The 18,002-nt window shown below is 39.2% G+C and overlaps 1 protein-coding gene across 2 annotated transcripts; it reads left to right on the plus strand.

Moving 5' to 3' along the window:
• Positions 1-369: 369 nt before the first annotated feature.
• On the plus strand, positions 370-11,119 carry DDX18 (DEAD-box helicase 18). Of its 2 annotated transcripts, none has more exons than XM_062004768.1 (14): positions 370-553; positions 668-847; positions 1,624-1,758; positions 2,072-2,207; positions 2,602-2,702; positions 2,819-3,018; positions 3,107-3,221; positions 4,758-4,897; positions 5,544-5,705; positions 6,647-6,799; positions 7,426-7,539; positions 8,239-8,295; positions 9,863-10,040; positions 10,671-11,119. In XM_062004768.1, exons 1-14 carry the CDS (start codon positions 436-438, stop codon positions 10,811-10,813), a joined length of 1,932 nt encoding a protein of 643 aa, XP_061860752.1. In that variant the 5' UTR covers positions 370-435; the 3' UTR covers positions 10,814-11,119. The 2 variants fall into 2 exon arrangements, with proteins under 2 accessions (XP_061860752.1, XP_061860753.1); XM_062004769.1 differs by having other exon boundaries at positions 668-844.
• Positions 11,120-18,002: the final 6,883 nt, after the last annotated feature.

The following is an 18,002-nucleotide window of genomic DNA, read 5'->3' on the forward strand; positions in this document are numbered from 1 at the left end:
AGCATCACTGCAGATGCCCCGCAGGGCTTCTTCCTCCCGTTGCCATTGAACACCTGTAACCACGAGTGGAGGCAACACCACCGGGCAAATGGGTCCTGTGGGGCACGAGGTGTCTGTGGTGGCGATGGCAGCTCCCTTCCCGCGGGTAAAACAGGCGCGTTCCCGCTCGCTGGCTGAGCAGGAGAGCCCGCAGCTCACGGGCGGCTCGGTGTCCCCGGCCGAGGCTCACGGGCACAGCCCGCACCGCGCCACCGCGGCACGCGTCCGGCGAGGCGCTGTGTCCGCCGCTCCAGCGGAGGGCGCTGCGGGCCGCCCGTCGGGCCCCGCGGCGTGGGGGGGGGGGGGGGGGGGGGGTGTCCGGCGGGGCCCGGATGAGCCGCAGCGCGCCGCCGTCCGCCCGCACGTGTGGCCGCGCAGCGCCGGGACGCGGCCGCGATGTCCGTGTCAGTGGCTGCCAGCAACCTGCCCATGCGGCTGCTCCGCAGGAAGATTCACAAACGCAACCTGAAGCTGCGGCAGCGCAACCTGAAGCTGCGAGCTGCCGACGGGGCAGGTACAACGGGGCTGGGGCTGGGCGGGCGGCCCTGCGGAGCGTCATCCCGGCTGCGCAGCCCGCGCTAACTTTGTGGGGTATTTTCCCTCTCTCTCTGGAACGTGTCTGTGCCAGGTGAGGCAGCATCGCAGGCTCTCCCGGAGGAGGAGGTGGAGGAGGCGGTGACGGCCCCTGAGGTAGAAGCGACAGCCGCCGGAGCGGCCTCGGAGGGTGCGGAGAGTGGCGGCCCCCGCGGCGGGGAGGAGAGGAAGAGGAAGAAGAAGAAGAGGAAAGCGGCGGCTACTGTGGAAGGTGGTGCGTTATCTTAACAAATACAGCTTGTCCCACAGGGCTGAGTTATTGTTGGCATCTGCTTTCGTTTTTCACCCCGTCGGAGTGTATTTGTGTCTGGACTCTCAGCAGTCACATGTGCTGGTTTGGCGTTCCTTTTAAAGCCCTGGAAGCCTTCAGTATCACCCGTTTTTTTACCCTGATATTTGAACTCTAATATACAACCGATTTAATTAAGTGGAGATGGTTTGTGCTGGTTTATTGTACACAGTCTTTTAAAGCAGAGCTTTAATAGGCAGTTTCTGTGCTTGAATGTCACATAGAATCACAGAATCTTAAGGGCTGGAAGGGGCCTCGAAAGATGATCTAGTCCTTGATACTTCTCACAGTTATGTAAATAAATGCTTTCATACCATTCTCTGAGGATTTGGGCACTTTAGAACATGCATTATATTTCACATAACTGAAGCACAATCCATATGGGAAACTTGATGTTTGCATTATAGATAGGAAAAAATGTTATAACTTGTTTCTCATTTCCACAGAAAACTTCAGATAGTATGCATCAAGCATCATTGTTTGCTGTGCAAAGTGAACTGTGTGCAAGGAACTTCTGAGTGTTTTGCTCTCTGCTTCAGAAAGATCCCTAGAAAGCCCTGCTTCTCCCCCTCCCACCCCTGGAAAAAGGGCTGTGTTTGTGGCTTATAGACTGAAGGTGTTTGCTCTGTGGCACAACTTTTAATGATGAACCTGTCCTTCATAGCTCTAACTGACATGTCTTCTGTAAAATAACACTCTAGATGCAGAAACTAAGAAAGCAAAAACTGAAGCAGCTGAACCTGTGGAGGTAGAAGATGAAGATAAGGAGGATTCTGGAGAGAAAGAAGTGGAAGAGGAGGAGGATGAAGTGCCCAGTTTACCGCTAGGCCTCACAGGTATCTTGTGTTTTCTTTTTCATACAAAAACTCGAGATCTATTTAAAACATATATACACACATATGTGTAACTGTAGAGGAGAAAGTCAACAAAGAGCAAGATGGAAGTGTATGACTAGGAAATTTGGCATGAGAAGCAGTGTACTTGTCCAATTTGAACAACCCGGTGCAGTATTCTTAGGAACATGTGACTACAATTATTTTCTTAATGTCTTCAGATTTCATGGTGGAAAGGAAAAAGAAGAAAATCTCAGAGAACAGATGGAGTTAAGTAACTTTTGAATGTTTTTCCTTTCCACCCCACTCACTTCAGGTGCTTTTGAAGACAATTCTTTTACTTCTCTGGCTGGTCTTGTCAGTGAGAATACACTGAAAGGCATAAATGACATGGGTTTTACACACATGACTGAAATTCAGCATAAAAGTATCAAGCCACTTTTGGAAGGCAGGTAAGAAACACACCTTTTTAATCACTATAGCGATCTCGAATGTTGTGTAAGTTTTGCTAGCAAGCTAAGTTTTGTGTATTTTGTTTATAGACAAGTTAACAAAGTACATTGCATGTGACCAAATACTGAGGGTAAACTCCCGGAAGCTGCATTGCTTTTGACAGGGAGGTCTGTTTTCATGAGCCTAGGTGTCAGTGAGTCTCAAAGGTGTCATCTCATGCTGTCACTAGAGACCCTAGTGCCCAGCTGCTGTGGACCACATCTGCCACTATGCTTCTAATACTTGTAATTTCCCACGTGATGGTTTTACATTGTCAAAGTTTTTCAAAATGGGATTGTTCTTTTCTCTGTCCAGACAACTAAATCCTTCTTTTTCTAACTTTGCTGCACACAGGGATATTTTAGCGGCTGCAAAAACAGGCAGTGGCAAAACACTCGCGTTTCTTATTCCTGCAGTAGAACTCATCTACAAGCTAAAATTCATGCCTAGAAACGGTAAGGCTCTTCATTACACAGTTGAATTTTACTGAGGCACTGACATATAAAGAAGGGGCGAGGAGGGGAATGGGATCAGCTGAAACTTCTTACCTGATGGGATTTTTGGTTTTTAGGAACGGGTGTTATCATTCTTTCTCCTACTCGTGAGCTCGCTATGCAAACCTACGGAGTTCTTAAAGAACTCATGAATCACCATGTGCACACCTATGGTCTGATAATGGGGGGTAGCAACAGATCAGCAGAAGCCCAGAAACTTGGAAATGGCATCAACATCATTGTAGCAACACCAGGAAGACTGCTGGATCATATGCAGGTAGATCAAATATTGATGTCTAATCTGCATTTTTTAAACATAATGAAACTCCTGTTCATGTCTGACTCTGAATTTGTTAATCTTCCAGAACACTCCAGGTTTCATGTACAAGAACTTGCAGTGTTTGGTAATTGATGAGGCGGATCGTATCTTGGAGGTTGGATTTGAAGAGGAAATGAAACAGATCATAAAACTTCTACCAAGTAAGAAGGAAAAAGGAAAACATGTCTTGGAAATCAGTTGGCTAATGTGTCTTCTTTACCACTCAGTTATTATAGGAGAAGTCATTCATTTTTTTGGTTCTATAAACGCACTTGAGAGTGAATGTTTTCCTTTGTCCTTTTTTCTGCTAGCTAGTATATATTACTTTAATTAACATCCTTTATCTGAAGGACAGTTTTCTTATGCAATTTAGGGATATAATTCTATTCACATAAGATCCTTTTAGTTTAACATCTACATTTTCTCATTTATCTTCCTCTGTCTGTTTATTTCCTCTAATATACTATTTCCTAATAAGGCTTAAATAAGGGAAAAGGCCTTCTGACTTGCAGTTCAGGTTTTCTTTGTACCTCTGTACAGTATCTTAAGGAAGTCTATGTACTTAACTAAAAATGTTCTAATTTTTCATTGAGTTACTCCTTGTAATTGATGTATAAACACATTCCTCGAAGCTCTCCATTTAACTTCCAAAATGCATGAAAAAAAATCCCTGTGGAAATAATACATAAAAAAATCTCCAATAAATATTCTGAGGTTTCACATCTTCAATATTAAAATTCAGGTCTGTGTGTTGCAAATGTAGATGTATAATGCTAATTAGTAACATCCTGTGAAGAATGTTAATGAACAGGGCTGAAAATGGAAAGGGAAGGAAGAGTGGGGAAAATGACATGTTCTTCATGAAGTGGAAAATTATAGATAAAAGAAAACTTCAATTTGCCTGAGTTCAGTTTGGTTTTGTCCTGTTGGGAAGGAAGTTTTATCTTACAACAGACACTTCAAAATAGAAAAAAAAAAAAAAAACAAAAATTGTGGCACTGGTTGTTCAGCAAGAAAACTGCTGTTCTTCAGTTGTGAAGTGGAACAGGCTAAGTTTGCATTTTTCATGTGCTCATGTAGCAAGGAAATGTGACAGAATCAGAATATATATTTGAGCTAAGAGATGAGAGACAGGCAGGAAAATTCCTAGCCTTGCTTATAAGACCATTGCAGTCACTGAGGCTCAGTACAGATGTACTGCCATGTGACTGAAGAGTGTGCACCAGTGTGTATGTTCATGTGTATGTTCTGGACTGATTTTGCAAGACAAATGGTGACCACACACTTCAACATGCTTATTCTTTCACAGTCTTTTAATTTCTCTTTTTACCAAAACCATCTTAATATTCGTAGGAATTAATTTATAGTTAGAATTACAATGTCAGGCTCTGATTTAAATCATTCTTTTGTGTCTAAATTGGAGTGCAAATGATTGTTAATGTTTTCCCAGAAGGAAAGAATGTTGTGTTTTGATAGCTGTTAGGATTTTGGGGGTGGGGGCAGCCTAAGTAAATGTCTTGTACAATCAATGGTACAACTACCCCTGCCTCTATGTCTGTAGCAGTATGTTTGAGTTAGAATGTAATTGAAGTAGAAGACTTGCACAGGGAAGTCTGCCCCTAGAGATTTCACAGACTTGCTATTTGAATTCTCCTTTAGAAAATCAGGCTGTCTTTCAAAATAACTCTTTCTTTCAGAGCGCAGACAGACGATGCTTTTTTCTGCCACACAAACCAGAAAGGTTGAAGATCTGGCAAAGATCTCTCTGAAGAAAGAGCCACTGTATGTTGGGGTTGATGATAACAAGGAGACAGCAACAGTAGATGGTCTCGAACAGGTAAAAACACAAATGTTAGTAAAAGGGTTATGATCTGTAGGTATCAAGACCTGTGTGTTTCTAACTGGGCTGTACAAGCACTCCCTCAAAGGGCGTTCACCATCCCAATAGGCAAAAGCTATCATTTGTCTAAAGGTTTTATTCAGACTGCTAACAATAGTTGCATGCAACTATCTAGTCAATGTTTGCAGGACAGATGGAGTAAAATCTCATTAAATAGTTGTTTACACTTACCTGTTCCTATCTGTATTGCATACTCAAGCTCCTGTTTTTTTCTAATGGTATTTTGCTCATTACTGGGTAGAGATACAAATGCTTCAGCTATATTTCATTTTTGCTGCTTCAGGTAATAGCTCAGTGTTGATGCACAGTTTTCACAGTGAAATTACTTTTCACTGAACTTAGATTGGAGAATTAAAAAAATACTTCTTCATATTCCAAGTTAGGACAGTAAGTTTCTTTAGGAGTTTCATATGCCAAGGTGTGAGACAGGTGATAGACTGAATGGTTTGGCCTAATGTATCTGGAAAAAAATAACTAGTTGGCATATTTGGTTCACAGCATACCACTTCCCTGATTTAATTGTGCTGCTGAAACAAAAGTTTGTTCCATACTCTTGAATTAACAATGTTTTAACATTTTCCAGGGGTATGTGGTGTGTCCATCTGAAAAAAGGTTCCTTTTGCTGTTCACATTCCTCAAGAAGAACCGGAAGAAGAAACTAATGGTGTTTTTTTCTTCATGTATGTCAGTGAAGTACCACTATGAATTACTCAACTATATTGATCTGCCTGTTTTGGCCATTCATGTAAGTGTTTAATTAATAGTTCCTGTAAATTGTCACTGACCTCCCATTTGCCTTGTTTATTTCAGTCCAGTTTCTACAACACCCTTCTCACAAAATTGATGATGGTCTTGATTAGTCTGTAGAGACGAAGCAAAGACTTAATGTAATCAACACTTCAGTATTGTTCATCTTGCTGTTTTCCAAAGCAGGGCTGATCTTTATTTATGCTCTGTATGTGGAAGGCTTTCTTTTTTCTTTCAAGGGGTTGCCTTTTGCAAGCACTAAAACTCAATTTCTGAAGCAAAGCTATTTCCAGAGCAATCCAAACACTGATCCACAAAGCGCTGGGTGGTTTTTGTAAGGCCAGGGTGATGCTTAGTTTTACTGTGCCAATTCTTACCATTTGGATATTTTAGTCTTTTGCCAAAACAAAAAAAACCCGTAGTTTAAGAGAAAGAATTGACTGAAAGTTTATGAAAAAGTTACAACTGACTGCAAATGTCTTTATTTTGTTCTTTTTGAGATGTTTTTTGCTGTACTTTGATGGAACTATTAGAACTATGGTCTGTGTTTGGGTGCTTTTTAGCTTGTAATGAATCTAACACATCACTAGACTTGCCAATGTCCTTTTTCTGAACTTGAGGCATTTATGCAGCCCTCCTGAAAAGAAAGCTTATGCAACCCAATTTTTGATACTTTGTAAGATGTGTGACCTCTGAGAGATAGTACTTCATGCAGCCCATGCTGTTGAATGGTTAGCATTGTTTCTTGGCTGCAAAATGGTCCTGCTTGTTCTGTACCAGTTAATGATACAGAAAGATGCCTCTGGTGGGGGTTTTGGGGTGGGGGTAGGTTTGGGTTTTTTTTTTTGCAGTGATGTGTGAAATGGGAAATTAGATTGCAGCTTACAAGTTGGCACTTTTTTGTTGTTGTTGTTGACATCATTAATGTGTTTCCTTTAGGGCAAACAGAAACAAACGAAACGTACTACAACATTTTTCCAGTTCTGTAATGCAGAATCTGGAATACTGTTGTGCACTGATGTAGCTGCCAGGGGATTGGATATTCCTGAAGTTGATTGGATTGTCCAGTACGACCCTCCAGATGATCCAAAAGTAAGTTAAGGAAACAGAGGAACTTCACCTAAAAAAATCAGATCTTAGCTACGAATCTAAATGGAGAGAAAAGCTGAAACTGCTGCTTGACCGTGATCAGGATTCAACCATGTTTGTATTTAGCTGCTGATTACTTTTTCCCCTTCCCCTCATCAATTCATGGGAAGTGCTGCAGGTAGCCAGGACCTTTGTTACCTTTTTAAGAGTTACTTTTTAAAATGTTACTCTTTGTGCTGTTAATTTAAAATGTAATCAGCTAAATAATCAAACACATCTCAGAAGGGGTATTAGTTTATATATGCAACCTTGAGTGTAAGCAAGTGAAACTCAAAAGCTTTGACAAATATATGCAGCAAATACACCAAAACCATAAGTTTACTTTTCAGTCACAGCAGACTAAGAACTTTTTTCTTCAGTAAAAGATAAAATACTTTTAGTCAGGGGCTCTGCGTAATTATGCTTTGCATCTTCAGCACTGGGTTTCCCTCCTACACGTGTCAGTGCTAAGAAGCCTTAAAATATACATTATATTAATGTTAAAATTGGGGGAGGGGGGTGTGAAGGTATTTAATTATTACACGTTTAAAAGACTGATCAGACTTGTTGCTTCTCATTCAATCCAAAAGGAATATATTCATCGTGTTGGTAGAACTGCCAGAGGCATAAATGGTCGAGGACATGCTCTGCTCATTTTACGACCAGAAGAACTGGGCTTTCTTCGTTACCTAAAACAAGCCAGGGTAAACTCACAGTTTTATCTTTTTATTTTGTTTTTTACTGTGCAACAGGATTTTAAAGGAAAAACTTGTAACAATTAGTCAAACTTTCTGTTGCTTAAAATATTTAGCTGAACATCTGATTTTAGTCTTAAAGTCAGCAGCACAAAGGTAGCTATTGAGTGTATTTATACTTGCTTTGCAAATGTGCAATTTGTGCTACCAAAAAATAAATATCCTATGATTTCTCTGTGGAAGGACACAGAGTTTGACCATCCAGAGGAAATCAAAACCTGATGTTCCTTATGCAGTTTTCACTTTTTCTATTCAAAGTGTCAATTGCAATTTGTTCCGTTCCAAAAGAAGCATAGCTGCCATCTAAATCTAATCATTTTATCGTGGTGGAACTGCACTTAGTTTCATGGATGCTCTCCTTATGGGCTGATTTGCACCAGAGAGTTTTGCCACTTGTAACTACCGTAGCTTCTAAAGCAAAAGCTAAAGTAGGAAAAGTGGCATACTGAGCGTCTTTATTATTCTAGCTTCAAGGAGGTGATACTACTGGCATGTTGGTGTTAAGGTACTTTATACATACAGCTGTAGTGTTAAAAATAAATCTGTTATCTATAAGGTCTTTTTCTATTTGTCTTAGAGCCTAAACACATTCACTATTTACACATTGTATAAATTATTTTGACATTTTACTACTTTTTGTTTTTTAAGGTACCACTAAGTGAATTTGAATTTTCTTGGTCGAAAATTTCAGACATCCAGTCTCAGGTATGAAATGATTTCATACTACAGCTGCTCTGTATAATGATTTACATGTAGAAAGTTAGTCTACAACAACTGCAGTTGAAAAATATGTATGTTAGTTTGAAAAAGTTCCTGTAGGTGAATACTGTGTAGTAAATCCTCCAGATTTGATGACAGGAAAGCGATAAAATGTTTAGAAATTAAAGCTAATTCATAATATCTAGTACTAAATTGTCAGCATTTTATGGTATAAATTGGGCTGTAAGAATTGGGGTTTTTTACATTACATTGCAAAACCACAGTGATATAAACCTGCTTGCAACTTCTGAACAGGGTGTTCATGTCTGACGTAACAAACAGGGTTTCAGTAGTCTTTACTGAGTACTTCACATATGCTCAGATTAATTGTGAGTGCCATATGTCTTATAAGATTATTCACTCAGACTTCAGTGTGAAAAAAATGATCCAGTACCAACACTTAGAAACCTTATTATATAGTTGAGGTATATTTTTAACTAGGTGGTGTTAATAAAGCCTAGTATCAGCTAAACCTGGTTTGTGCTTCAGTGCTACAAAATTAGGCAGGGAGCACAATGTCAAATAGTGTAGATAGTAGAGGATGTGAATTTCTATTGTTGTTTAGTTCTGTGAAACATTCTTTTGATAAGAGCTCTGTAAAGCTTCTAGTGCAAGAAGCAGTGAAGACAGTCCCTAAAGGAAGAGGTTCCTAGTTAAGAATGATTGGGAAGTAATGACATCCAGTGTAACTTAGTATACTGAATTACAGAATAACTGAATCATTTTGGTTGGAAAAGACCTTTAAGATAACCATGTCCAACCTCTCTCCTCACACTGCCATGGCCACCACTAACCCATGTTCCTCAGCACTTCAGCTCCACAGCTTTGCAATATCTCCAGGGATGGGGATTCCCCCACTTCTCTGGGCAGCCTGGAACAGTGTCTGACAATCCTCTCAGGGGAAAAGTTCTTCCTCTTCCAATTTAAACCTCCCCTGGGGCAAGTTGGGCCCACTTGCTCTTGTCTTGTCATTTATTACTGGAGAGAAGAGAGCATCAAACAAGAAAATCTGATGTAAAGAGTATTGGTAACTTAGCCCAGAACAAATAAAATGTCTCAGTCTACACTAGTGTATCTGTATTTTTGTCTTAGAATTAATTCTGATTATATTACAATGTGTTTTCACTCTAATCAATAAGACTACATTTGGAATTATGTAGAATGATACAGTGATGTCTGGCTATCGTTTTCCATTCATTCTCAACACACATAATTTCATGGTGTGGCTGCAGTTGCATCCTTCCTTCTTGATTAACTTGTTTGGGACAGCCCAATTGAATATTTCTGTAAATTGTCATAATGCTGAGGCTTTGTGCTCTCATCCAGCTTCAGGCTTGTTTTGTCTATTTATTTTTAAAAGCACTCTTGATACATGTAAGTGCACTCTACTGTCACAGGGCAATTTTGCTGAATACTCAATGTCACTGCAACACAAAGTAAATAATCTGCTTAAATGTACTTTATACACTTGTTACAGTTATAACTGGATATGTCTTCTTTTCCTTCTCACCAGCTGGAAAAACTGATCGAGAAGAACTACTTCCTTCACAAGTCAGCCCAGGAAGCATACAAAGCTTATATTAGAGCTTATGACTCCCATTCTCTGAAGCAGATCTATGATGTCAATAACTTGGATCTTCCCAAAGTCAGCCTTTCATTTGGGTTTAAAGTTCCTCCGTTTGTTGACCTCAGTATCCTTTTTACTGCAGTGTTTCAATGCTGGATTTCTGTGTTAACAAATGTTAAATGCAACTTACTGAAGTTCCTATGCTACTTCAAAATCTAGGGCATTTTCTCTTGCTATTAATCACATAGATGCATCATGCTCAAACAATAGCTTATCAAAAGAAATGTTAAGTAGTAAATATTACAGCTGCAAAAACTGCCCAATGTGTTAGTGCATGAATGTGCTGCACATGCTTCAGCTGCTGTGGGTAGCAGGTACTGGAATGTGTACAGGTTCTGCATATAGCACTGTTCTCCGTGTGCAGTTATGTTAATTGAAAGGTATGTGTCTAATTTTAATCATTGTGGAATATTGAAATAGAGCAAGAGTACAAAATAGAAGACTCTGCCTAGATTACTGTTAAACCTGCCAATGAATAGAAGTTTAAGCAGTGGTACTTGGCCGGCTTAGTTGGACAACTGGGGGAATAAAAGCATTACTTAAAACCACAGGCAAAAAGTTCTAGTTTTGTCTGTGGAGTTACACAACTCAGCATTTTGTATACTGCTGCTATTTTCTCTCACATTAATAACCCTTACAATACCTAAAAAGCAACACTTCAAATTTTTAAGTTCTTTAACCAATGAAATTCCAGATGTCAGCAGCAACCGTGGCCGAAGACTACAGAAGAGAGGTGGAGGTGGAGGTTTTGGTTACCAGAAATCAAAGAGTGTCCACAAAGCTAAAATCTTCAAGCACATTAGCAGGAAATCAGACAATCGTCAGTTTTCTCGTTAATCATACAGTCATTGAAATGACTTGCAGCATTGGAATAGACAACCTAGATCAAAACCAGCTGGCAGTTACTTCCCATTTAAAGTGCTGTATTCGTGGGGTTTATGGTTTTGTTTCTGGAAATGTATTTTATCTTTCAGTTCAGGAAGATTCTTTGGAAGGGTGACTAAAGAAGGAAAGGGAGAATACAGCCAGTGAATTTCACCATACACGTTGTAAAGAAGAAGACAGTTGAATTACCTTAGGTCAATACTATAGAGGGTTTTTTTTATTAAAGAAAGAAAAAATACTCTCAGGTTTTATAAAGAATTTGCTTTACCTTTACCTTTCTTTTCTGTGCATACCTCTGACAATTGTTGTAGTAGACAACGCAAGGATAGATTACAGTGCAAGATGAAAAAAGACTTCTGCTCACGTGAATCATTCCAAGGATTTTTAGTGCTACAGAACTCTTTCTCCATCAAATATGCTAAAGAATATAGCGAAATTCCTTTAGAACAGAACATACCTATGAAGAATTAAGGCTGTATGAACCTGTGAATTATTTCCATCCTGGTATCTGTATAACAATCTCCAACATAAGAAAAATCTCTTAGAGGACATCTGGGACAGTGCTTAACGCTGTTTCTTTTAATGTTGTGATAAAATGGTAACATTCTACTGAAATGCTTGGTTTCCCTTCATGTTCTCTTTACATCTGAATTTACCCATCTGGAAATGTTTAGCGTACCCCCTTGTGAATTGCAAAGAAAATTAAGCAGATTACATAAATAGAAGCTGTCAACCCAGACAATGTGTTTTATAATGCTCTATGACCTTGATGCAGTGAGAATTTCTGTGGTAGTATCTTGTAAACTACAAAAGTGAATTCCTTAGATTTAGTTTATATAAGATCAGCAATGGGCAAAGTCAGAGGTACTACCACAAGACTGGGAAAGGGGACAGACTCAGTAAATGAAAAGGTAAAATGGGGTGTAAGTATACTGGAAATATATTTTGAGGGAGAAATGGAAGAGGGCAGAGTACACGTTGCAAATAGAACAAGCAGAGACTTTTAAGCACAAAGAGAATACACAAGTTGGGCAAAAGTAGAGTAACTCTATTACATGTATTATTTTCATCTGTCTACCACTGTAGAAGTAGGCAACTTCTTATGAGGCTACAATGGTGGTGGGAAACAGTATTTCCATAATGTATGTCTGTCAGTGCAGGGAAAGACTTCAAATGTCACAAAATCAGGAAATCTTGGGCCCTGTGTGATGTCAGTAAAACAGCTTTTAACTTATGTCTGAAATGTAACCCAGGTTCCAGTTATTAATCCAAAAACATATCTATTCCAATACAAAATGGACGGTTACTTCTTTGGTCTTTTGAAGTAGCAAGTTGGATTTAATTCTCTCTGAGATGTACAGCATCATACAGTTGAAGGGTTCTCTGCACCTACAAGCTGTCCAGTTACAGCATAGGAATTAAATTACATTATAGCGAAGTTAATTCCGAGGAACTGAGATGAACTACAAAATTAATTACATGGAAAGAGATACAAGCAGAGCCTGCAGTAAACCACTGTGAAGATCAGAGCGTGGTTAAGGGAGCACAAGCAGTGTGGAGTAGTTGGAACAGGGAAAAAGCCAAGATGCTGGTGCAGTAAGTGACCACCTGTCTAGCCATGTGCTGCATAGCCAGATCTGGGTGGGCTTTAGAAGTGCACCAGAATTCCTGCTACTTCTCCATGGGGGCAAAAATCTGCTTCACAGAGAATTGCTTTTTTCTATAGCTCCTGGTTCTGGCAATAAGGCTGACTGCTTTCCCAGCAGTTAGAAAATCTCCAGCTTCACCTAATTTTGTATTTGAAAGTTGAGGCACTGTCAATTTCTGAAGTATGATGTGAGGACAACTGAAAACTAGAGGTTTGGCAGGAGTCTGCACAACTCCCTGTATATTTGCTTTGCATTTTTCTTACATACTCTAATACAAAGAAATCTTTGAAGTAATCTCATATAGGAGATAAAAAGACTGAAGACTCTAAAGTAGTACTAACTCACCTTAAAAAAAAAGTTAACCTCCTTACTTAAACATTATAGACGTATAAAGGCTGCACAGTCTGTAGTAACTACAGAGTCCGTTAAATCACATTGTAATTTCCTGATTAGGCAGAAGAGAAAATCCCAGATTGAGACCAAGTGGGAATTGAAAGAAAAAGGCTTCAGCTTCCTGGCTTGCACAGATGCAGTTAACTCTTTTTTGTTTATGGGATCATAAATGAAAAATAGTTGCTGATGAAATATCTTTGTGTATCAGGCAGCATCTATTCTACTGTGGTATTACAAGAAATTTAAAAGATTGTCGAACTGATTGGAAATCTAACATTTCCTTTGCAACTTAGCCTGTTATCAATCTTGTCAGCAGTTAATAGACCTCAGCCATCAGATTCTCAAGGCTTGTCTCGTAACAGTGACTGATAGGTTGGGGACTAATATTGTGTGCCTTGAGAAATTGCCTTCTTTTTCTGAGAACCTTGACAAAGAAATTGGACTCTTTAAACCACTTAAGGGGGTGATCAAAACTGTCCTGCTTGAACTGGTGGATTTTTTTTTTGACAGTTCTTGGAAGAGGCCCATAAAGGAGAATTCCATTGCTGAGCTACTGCTCATAATCATGAAAAATCTTGTCATGATATGAGTTTCCTGTGCCGTAACACTGCTGAGTTGTAGACAAGCACAACACTAGTCAGAAAGTGTTGCCATCAAATATTTCAGGGTGAATGTCACAAGTAGAGGGCACATTTATTGACAGTGTAGAGCAAGAATACTTGAGAAATTGATATTATCTACTTAGGTAAGCACTAAATAATAAGTATGTTTATCTTTTGTCAGTAATTTTGTTTCATGTATGAAATGATGATTCCATTTAAGTAAACTACTAAAGCTTTAGCTAGTCTAATGATTTGCTTTCAAGCCAGTAATCTAAGGCTCAGGGGAAGCAAGCTCTCACAGGAAGGGTGAAAAGGACTATGTGATGAAGAATTAAAAAAACAAAAACAACAACCAAACATTTCAGTAGAGGTTTCCCAGCTTCTTCCCATTGTGAAGAAAGGCAGGATACTTACAGGATACAGCACAGATCTGTGACTTTCCAGTTCTACTCTTGTCCTGTTGAGGAGGTAATTGTCCAGTTAATTCAACTCCCCAAAACTTAGATTTTACAGAAATCTGAAAACCTGGTAACTAGAAAAGAGCCAGTTACTGGATCTTGAAAGGTGTGTGGGATTTGGGGGTTGTTTTTCAGACTAAAATAACAGTGCTGAAAGAAGCCTAGAATCAACTGCCTAGAGATGCAAAATAAAATCTGTCTCTGCTCTTGACTTTTGCCCTATTGCCTTAATTTCCTCAGGATTTTGGTTGCTTGGCTCGACAGGAGAGTTTACACAACTGTTTCTGATGCTTTTGTTTGCTCTAGGTTTACAGAAAATGTTAAGCTGTGACAGTAAGAATCCAGCTCTTGAACTAGAATGCACTTTGCTTATAAAAACTTTGCTGGCTTGCATCAAAGTCATAACATTGCCTGTGTCAGATCTCTTTATTGTACAGCCACGTAAGGAAGAGATTACCTTTTTTTTCCCCTCCTCTTAGCAACCACAATAAACTTTTGATGTGGCATTGTGAGGAGAGGTACAGGAAGGATGCCATTAAGAGAACAGAAGACAAATGGAAAATCAGGGTACTGTCTAGACACACACTCACTTTGTTGTATCAGTGTCATCCAGTTTAAGAGCTGCATTCACCTTTCAAGGAAAATACCTGAGTGTACTCCACAATAGCAGTCCATCTTCCCAAACACTTTTGTAAGCTACAACATAACCATCTGCTATTTTTTTCCCAGCTGGTCAGAATTAAAAAGGAGAAAATCATAGGCTCTGCAAATTCTTGTGTAACAGTTGCAAGTGATTCTCTGTATTTTGGCTGTAATCTGAAGATGTTTAGCCACTCAGGGCTTTCTCAGCTCCTCTATGAGTTGTTGGAATTGCCTACCAATGTTGAGAATTACAGGAATATTAAATGTGTTGCTCTAAGTTCTGCTCAGCCTCTTTCTGTAATTGTTATTAAGAGACCTGAAAATCAATTTATGAAGGAACACAGTAACACTTAAAACCAAAAAAATGTAGTTTGAGAGCAGCACCATAACCTCGTTTTAAAAAAAACAAGGCAAGCAAAAAACCATAAAGCAACTTCTTTTTGCAACAGAAATTGTATTCATTGACATCTTTATATTCATCTTCTAATTGTGGTGGAAGTGAAGTTAGCCAAATGCCTTGGAGTACTAGAAGAGGTAATTCCTTACCACTAGAAAAAGAATCCCTGACCTGTACTACGCTCTAGCTGCAAATGGCCTGGAACAAAGCTAGATGAAGTGCTAAATTATTATTTAAATATTGTATTTTCCACTCCATTACAAAATGTATGAATCTCTTTTTAGTGCTCTGCAAGTGTGCTTCTATAACTTTATCCAAACTCTCCATAATTTTTCTCCCACTTTTAGCAAGGGATTATTTGTAAATAAGGACACTTAATAAAATAGAATATCTTCAGTTGGAAGGGACCTACACTGGTCTCAAGGTGAGGCTGCACCAATGCTATTTCAAGTGCAAACTAATCAATAATGTAATAGAGGTTTTAGTTAGTCTTAAACTCCTTCAAAGAATTCTTTATTTCAGTATGGGTATGAAACTTGTTTATTCAAAAGTATTGTGTAGAGAAATAGACGACATACATTCCAGACTTGTACTCACAATTAATTCATACAAAGGCCTTGCTTTATATTCACATCACATTATAATGGCAGTGGGGTTAATTAGTAATAGGTGGCATAGAAGGGGAATGTTTTGTGAACACTTTGTCAGAGGAAAGAAGGCTGTTTCTATCCAAACCCGAGACAAATGTGAAAAGAGTGGCACAGGTTTGAAGTGAGCTCTAACAAGACTCAAAGATATTGGTGCACTGCAACTTTATCAGATGCCAATTAGAATAGAAATCAATGGATGTGGACTCATAAATAACTTTGAATCTTACACTTAAAAACATTAAAATCCACAGTGGAAAGCTCTTGTCTTGTACATGGTCAAAATCAATCCTCAAACAGGAGGAAGACCTGATGTTAGCAAACCTGCTACTGTATAATCCTATTTGTATTCCTGCCTTGGCCACAGCTGTACTAGGGTTTATTATCTGTTAACACACATGCACACACCCATGTGGCAAACCTAAATCATGCAAGTATACTTTGCTGTTAGCAAACCTCACCCTTAGTGACTCACATCCTCACAGCTTACATGAAGCTGCTATGTGAGTGGAAATTATTCTGTCAAAGATTTGCTCATTACTATTAATAAAAGTCAATACTAGCTGGCATTTATATGACAATGAGATTCTCCATCACATTTTCAATCATAAAAATATGGAACCCGCTGTCAAAGGGTTTTTGAGGCTTTGTTTTTCCCTTTAGGTGATTTTTTTTCTAGATATTTATCAGATTAATAGCAAGACTTATAGAACTGAAATTTCTGAAAAATGCTTTATAAAGAAATCTGATTTTCTCTTGAACTAGCAGAGAATAGAGTCGAATAAAACTGCATCTGCTAGAAGCTCTCATAGGACTTTCTGTACTTAAACCAAAAAATGAAAAATTTATCAAAATTCAGTGTAGTCCCTTTATAAGGGTCTAAAACTAATCTGCTTCTGTCTCTATTAGATAAAAGTAAGCTTCTGAAAAATTTAATCTCTGTTTGAATTTTATATATTTGCTATAAAAATAAAGCATCATTTCACATAATGAGCTGAAATTCTGTTATCTCGATGAATCATCCTGTGAAACTGTTCCCAAGCAGCCGGCTATCCTTGAAAGTGTTTGAAAACAGAGAGCTATAATGAAGCTGGCCTGGGTAGCTGGACCTGGTGAAACATCTGCATCTGTGTCCAGCTATAGGCCCCTCAGTTCAAGAAGGACAGGGAGCTGCTGGAGAGAGTTCAGCCCAGGGCCACAAAGATAATTAAGGGAGTGGAGCATCTCCCTTCTGATGAAATGCTGAGGGAGCTGGGGCTCTTTAGCTTGGAGGAGACTGAGGGGTGACCTCATTAATGTTTACAAGTACATAAAGAGTGGGTATCAGGAGGATGGAGCCAGGCTGTTCTCAGTGGTGTCCAATGATAGGACAAGGGGCAACAGGTACAAGATAGAACATAAGAGGTTGTAAAAAAAACTTCTTCACTGTTCAGGTGAGGGAGCACTGGAACAGGCTGCCCAGATGGGTTATGGAGTCTCCTTCTCTGGAGACATTCAAAACCCACCTGGACAAATTCCTGTGTGACTTACTGTAGGTGGTCCTGCTCTGGCAGAAGGGTTGGACTAGATGATCTTTGGCGGTCCCTTCCAACCCTTAACATTCTGTGATACACACTGCCGTACTTTGTTGAAGTATTGCAATCTACCTGAAAAAAAGAAACTACAAAGATACAGACTACAGTTTCTTAAGTCATTGAAAAGTATCAGTAAATGGAGCAAAGGATTTTCATTACTTTCATTGCACCTTGATGACAGCTACTTGTAACACTGCAACTGTACATAACAATAAACTAGTTCCTCTTTTAGTTTCAGTAGAAGAACAAAAGTGTGGTTTAATTTTGTTTGCATTTGAGGGGTTTTTTTAATGGTATCATTTCATGCAATATTTATTTGCTCTCCTGCCACTTAACATACATGAACACATGCAAGTCTGATTTTTTAAAATTCCCTCTTCTCTACTTCAAATTATGCCCTAGTTTCTGAGACATTCTAACGTGTTGCCATAGCAATCTTTGAGGAGCATTAAGCCTTTGCATTCACAGGACAAGACAGCAGTGGGATAATTATCAAGAAAGAATAAATCCCTTTCAATCTTAGGTTATTTCAGCCAAGTGGGAGGAAAAAGTAGGAAATTTCAATGCATTTGATGTATGAACTGAAATGTAACTATTGAGATGTGGCACATAATGTGCACATAATAAATAGGAGTAGAGGGATGGGACGCACAGCTTCTAGCAAAGGGTGATTTTGAGGTCATCTGAGATGCTTTAATGGTGGCTCACACATAGTCTGCAACTCAAAAATTAAGTACCCTCACACAAGAAAAAGACCTAACTTCCTGCAGCGGTAGGAA

The sequence above is a fragment of the Colius striatus genome, chromosome 11 (assembly GCF_028858725.1).
Source record: "Colius striatus isolate bColStr4 chromosome 11, bColStr4.1.hap1, whole genome shotgun sequence".
NCBI classification, from domain to species: Eukaryota; Metazoa; Chordata; class Aves; order Coliiformes; family Coliidae; genus Colius; species Colius striatus.